Below are 6,000 nucleotides of genomic sequence, written 5' to 3'. Positions count from 1 at the left end.
CTTTTGCTAATAAATTGAGAGATCAATATGGATCATTATATCCTGCCCAAACAGAGAACTGAAAGGAAACAAATAAAAAATCCCACCACAACTACAACTATAAAAAAAAAAACAAAACTAAACTAAACAAAAAAAATCCACCCTCACCAACAAATAAATACTAGTAAAGAAAAAAAAAAAGAGAGAGAGAGAGCAATGTAATGCCAGCATCTCTCATTTGCTGAGAAATCACTTTGTATAGTGGAAGTACTGGACAATGACTAGCATTTTATTTACACAGGTCATGAGACATGTCACTTGGATGAACTGTTCGTGTCAGAGAGATTTTAATTAGAAAATTCCTGGAGGGCTCTTGCTCCCAGTACGTGCTTATTAACATCTAAAGAAAAAAGGAGTTACTAGAAAAGCCTGAGGAATGGACAGAGAACTCAGGTTACACAGGAAGGCAAGACACAGCTGCTGCTAGCATAGAAGAGACACTAAGGATGGCATGCTGGATTTTGAATGAAAAACTCTCAGTCCTATTATTAGTGAGTATTTTTAGCATTAAAATCCTAATTGGGTATATATAAATATTTCAGGCTTGTTAAAGACATTTTATGGTTTGCTTACAGTAATACTCCCAAGCTATATGTGAAGGTTGCTATAAAATATTCAGCAACATTTTTATAACTGGTCTTAAAAACAATTTAAAGTCTTACTGTTTTATTTTTAATTATTTCTAAGTCTGTATACATTAGACCTCAGATAAAGGGAAGAGAGGATTGGAATTGTAATTCAAATTATATTACATATCATTTTCAGAGGCTTTGATGAGTTAAGTATGAAGGATAGACAAAGGAATTTCCTCACCTTCTAACTTTCTTCGTTTCTGGAATTCTTTAATTTTAAGTTTTATTGCCTTTTTAGACACAAGGCTAAGCCCTGTGTTTAAGATCAAGTTTACCATCACACAGTAAATGTCATCTGTATCCTCTGCTGGGGACGTGGGGATAGGGCTATAATCCTGCATTTGCCTCATTTCAGCAGGCATTTGTGATTTCTATCATCTGTGATCAAGAGATGCATTGCACACTGATTTTGAAGTATTTCTCACATACTTTTCAAAACCATAACCATACCTAGTTTTATATGCATTAAAAAATATTACAAGTTTCACTGATCTGCAGCCTATCTGCTTTGTAGTTGGTGTGGCTGGGCATGAATTTATATCTGTTTATTGATACCTTCCACTGGTATGAAGATGAAGATGCTTACATTTATACACGGATTATGTTGGGAGTAAGTATGAATTTGATTGTTAAAAGGCTTCACAAGAAGAATGAATGTGTAATTTGATTTTATTCACATCTCTTTATGATTTTTTTTTTTGATGCTTAGCAGTAATTTTCTCATATAAAAGTATTATGTTACTGTAGTGTTTTCTTCCTTTTTTTTTTTTTTTTTTTTTCTTCTGTTGCAAACTTGTAATCTAATTTCTTTATACTGTTATATGCACAGTCAACCTTGGCTTGGGCAAGAGCTTCTGCAACGTGCCTGAATTTTAACTGCATGCTAATCCTGTTACCAGTCAGTAGAAATCTTATTTCATTCTTAAGAGGAGCAAGTGCTGTAAGTACCATTTCTCAAATAGCCATATTATCCTCTCCTTTTCACTTCTGTAGTTCCACAATATTGTCCATATCAAACATTTTCCAAGGAATCTTAAGTTTTGATAGACAAGTCTGTACACTATTGCCTAGCTATTACCATTTAAATTGTCAGTACTCATGAGTGAGGAGAAACAAATTACTTGTTTAACGTAGCACTCAATGCAACACTGATTTTGGCAGCCACTGCATAGCACAGTGTCATGAAGTAAAAAGTGAGGATCGAAAAAAAGGAATTGTAAGAATGCAATTCAGCCAAATGTAGAGAATATTTAAATATCATGAGTATCCTGTATAGCTCTAAAGTGAAAATCAGTGAGAGGAAATGTACAGATAAGCACATCTCAAGGATAATAACAAACACATCTAAGCCCTTTTGACTGTGCGGACACCATTTAGTTCTTTCCTTCTGGTAAGCATGTGTCTTCTGTATATGAGTGGTCATCTGCTCAGAGGCATTTGCATTAAACTTGGCATCACACACACAGGAAGTACTTATGGCTTTATCTCTACTAGCTATAGCTTCAGCTTGCAGTGAATTATGAGAATAAGAATTATTAGAATTCCAATATCATATGTTTGGAGAAAAAAATCACTGATGACTTCACAAGTCTAAGAACAACTGGAATTCAGAAATCAGAGCATTAATTTATTTTATTGTCATCTGGTTCTTATTTTCAGTTCTGCTTTTTTAATCCTTTAAAGCACTGTCACATTTCAGCCAGCCTTTAGACTGGGAATCATCACTGTTTTTTTGTCTGTTTGAGTCCAATGGAGCTGAGAATTAAAAATAATAATAATAATTCCTGAATTTCTGAACTCGTTTGTGAATTAATATAAAATGTTTGCATGCCCACTTAAATACTGAGTAAGAACTTGGAGAAGTGCTATTCTTCTCACAGATTATCAATATTTTGATTTGCTAGACAACACTTTGCACTAGGCAGGAAACGACTTGTCCATTTCCAGCATGGTCAGCACAAGACTGGACCCAGTGTCCATCAGAGGAAGCTCATGGCACCCCGCAGTGCTCCAGATTTTGGATGGTTTATTAGTTGGGAAGCAACATGGTTACATGCCAGGACCTTTGGCACGGCTCTGTGCCAGGCCAAGCAAGCAATCCAGCCAGACAGCATATATTTCAGAGGCTGAGCTGGGCCTGCAGGTGCTTTTTAGTTTCCTGAGGAGACTGCTGGCTTTGGCTCATTGCAGCCCAGCCCAGCCCCAGGTGGTCTCTGTGCAGAGCCACCTGCTGTCCAGCACATCCAGTAACAGGAATAAGGCTCAGTATCACACAAGCATGCAAACACCTGAGACATAGTCTCACCATCCTAATGTCTTCACTTCCTGAAAGCAATAAAAATTCTCTCATTGCAATTTTTGAGTTTGTAAAGCAACAGTGGCCCAGTCTGGTTGTGAGCACAGCCAGCTCTGGTGTTCTTATTCCAGCAAATCAGTTGTCAGTTCAGACAAGCTGCTCAGGTGTCACAGGGGAAAGCAGTTTTGCCCAACTTGAATTTGATCCCCTACATAAGCTGAATAGTTTAAAGGAATCTTGTAATGCTGTTAAACTGAAAACAATTGCCTGAGCTCCAAGGTTGTGTTTGAACCAGAAATTCATTTTTAGATATACTGAATTCCTCTAGCTTCCTTTCCAAAATGGAAGTGGCAAATAGGAATAGGAATGATGTAAAACAACTTTTGCTTTTTTTACCAAGTGCTGTGGAGGAGCACCAAGGAGACAGCTTGACAAAAACATCGCATTTCACAAGGTGGTTGCCTATGGAATAGCTGTAAATGCAAGTAAGCTTTTTTTGTTGTTGTTGTTCTTTGTCTTTGAACTATTTTGAATTTCACAGTGATTCTGCATAATGTCATTAGCTCTGACATGTGCTATTTTAGTACTAGCATTTGATACCTGCATTTTTAAATAAGTCAGGTAGTCTCATTTTGTTAACCATTTGTAATCCTTTCAATTTGGATAGTATCTATTGGTTGCCCATTAGCTGGTGTAACCAGCTTGCATGTTCTTAAATTTGGTTTCCATAACTTTCATTGTACCTCTCTGAGCAGATGTTTGGAGAGATAAAATAGCATTATAGTCTGATTTCCCATGGAAATTATGCTTATGAGTTACACTGTTCATCTGTCCACTGTTAAATCTTCTTCAATAAATTTTCAATCAGGCAATAAATTTAATTTGACTTTGAGGCAAGTGGCTAAATCAAAACCATTAAATTCCTACATATTTTTAAAAGTGTAATATAGATACAGGGTGAAGCTGCATCTTGAGATCTTAAATTTTCGTTTCAGTTGGTCCCTTTGACTATTGATCATTTGTCTGGACAGGACAAAGACATGACACCCTCCTGATCCTCAGATGGTTAAAGGTTCTGGGGAGGAACCAAGCTTGGGGGAAATTAAAAGACACACGGGGAACAGGAGATAGTGTGGAGAAGAGTAGTGTGCAGAGAAGGAGGAGAAAAAGGCAATGTGAAAGATAAAAGTGCATAGAGATGGAGACATGTTTGGGGAAGGTGGCATTGTTCTCTTGGGAAAAGTGTTGGAGATGGAAGAGTTAATCAGGGTTATTTACAAGCAAAATACATTGGAGGGTAGAAGTATTTCCCCTAGGTTGGCTGTCAGGGTAGATCTCAGTCCCACTATACTTTGCAGTCTGTGTGTGTATGGGCAGTCAGCATCCCTATATATTAAGGATAAACGTATGGAGTTAGGATCACTGTCAGGTACCAACAACTAAAATTTGTCCATTGTATGTATCATTAAAGAATTCAGAGCAGAAGGTGGCAGATGAGAGTGTGCATCCTATAGTATATTATGATGATTTACTTATCTGCTGTATTCATTCATTTATCAAAATTCAGTTTCATTATATAGCAGATTCCTATAGAATGGAACATTGCTTCTATAATTAACAAATCAGCCCGGGAATGTAAACTAACCAGCTTCTACTTGGTGTATAATTTGTCATGCTCCAAAAAGTAAGCAAAATTGCACAGTCAAAGCTTTTATATTTTTTGGTTTTACATTCATATAAAACATTTGAAAGGATAGATAACAGCAGGACAAGGGGAAATGGTTTTAAGTCGAGAGAGGGAAGATATTGGTTGGATGTCAGGGAGGTTCTTTACTATGAGGGTGGTGAGGTGCTGGAAATGGCTGCCCAGAGAGGATGTGGATGCCCTGTCCCTGGAGGTGTTCAAGACCAGGTTGGATGTGGCCCTGGGCAACCTGCTCTAGTATAAAATGGGGAGGTTGGTGGCCCTGCCTGTGGCAGGGTGGGGGTTGGAGCTTTGTGATCCTTAATGTCCCTTCCTACCTGGGCCATTCTGCGATTCTGTTTCCTACTGTGTTAAGATGGACAATTAGGGAAGTACAAGTTTATCAAAAAAGTGATTACTTTATGGCCTTAGTATTTCCAAGAAGACAGACACATAGAGCTGATATGAAATGACAGAAAGCGTCACTATTTAATTCTATAACTTTCTGGAGAGAAAATAAGGTGTTAGGGTTTTTTTGGCTGGTTGGTTGGTTGGTTTTGTTTTGTGGTTCTTTTTTGACTTTGGCTGGTTAAGCTTGGTTTGGTTCAGTTTTCCAGAATAAAAAACCAGACAGATAGTTGATGAGATAATTGAAGAAGTAAAGAAAATACAGAGAAATCTGATTTTAAAAAAATCCAACTTAAAAAACAATTCTTCCCTAACTAAAAAGTGAAAAGCAAATATAGATTTTGGATAAATGCTACATCATTGTGTAGTCGGTCTTGGGTAAAGAATGGCCAGAAACATGGTTGTCTGGAATTAAATTTCAAAAATGAATAGAATAGAATAGAATAGAATAGAATAGAATAGAATAGAATAGAATAGAATAGAATAGAATAGATCAATCTTTAGCCCATACAGTGAAAGAAAACTGGTATTATCTCTTTTCAGAGAAAAAAACAGGTGTCCATGAGTATACTGAGTTCTTTTTTTAAGAACCTCACAGTGTTAAAATGATGCATAAACAGATGCCATTTTTCTATCAACTGACACATTATTTATCCAAGTACTCCCTATATTTCCTTTTGTTACACACAAGTATAGTCAACTCTTATTAGACTATTGCAATTTAGTAATTGTTAGTTAAGTGAATGTTCTCCCCTGTATGATCAATAGCCTTAATGTGGCAGCAAGAAGTTAAACCAATTTGCAGATCAGATCAGTAATCTTATCCTCACAATATAAAATTGTAGACTCCTTTATTATTAAAGTAACATGCATTCATCTCAGCTTGCCAGGTGGTGTTATTCCAGCATATTTATTTAATAGCATGCTAAAAATAGTCTATG

The 6,000-nt window shown here is 36.6% G+C and overlaps 1 protein-coding gene across 1 annotated transcript in view; it reads left to right on the top strand.

The window, feature by feature from the left end:
* The first annotated feature begins 289 nt into the window (after positions 1 to 289).
* NOX3 (NADPH oxidase 3) overlaps positions 290 to 6,000 on the top strand; it is a 40,888-nt gene continuing 35,177 nt past the window's right edge. The window contains exons 1-4 of the mRNA XM_015858244.2: positions 290 to 530; positions 1,186 to 1,281; positions 1,501 to 1,611; positions 3,368 to 3,452. Coding sequence (XP_015713730.1) covers positions 486 to 530; positions 1,186 to 1,281; positions 1,501 to 1,611; positions 3,368 to 3,452 — 337 coding nt within the window. The 5' untranslated portion in view covers positions 290 to 485. The remainder of the gene's footprint in view (positions 531 to 1,185; positions 1,282 to 1,500; positions 1,612 to 3,367; positions 3,453 to 6,000) is intronic.

The sequence above is a fragment of the Coturnix japonica genome, chromosome 3 (genome assembly GCF_001577835.2).
Source record: "Coturnix japonica isolate 7356 chromosome 3, Coturnix japonica 2.1, whole genome shotgun sequence".
Lineage (NCBI taxonomy): Eukaryota > Metazoa > Chordata > Aves > Galliformes > Phasianidae > Coturnix > Coturnix japonica.
The sequence above is the reverse complement of the archived record's forward strand: the minus strand, read 5'-3'. Positions and strand labels throughout refer to the sequence as shown.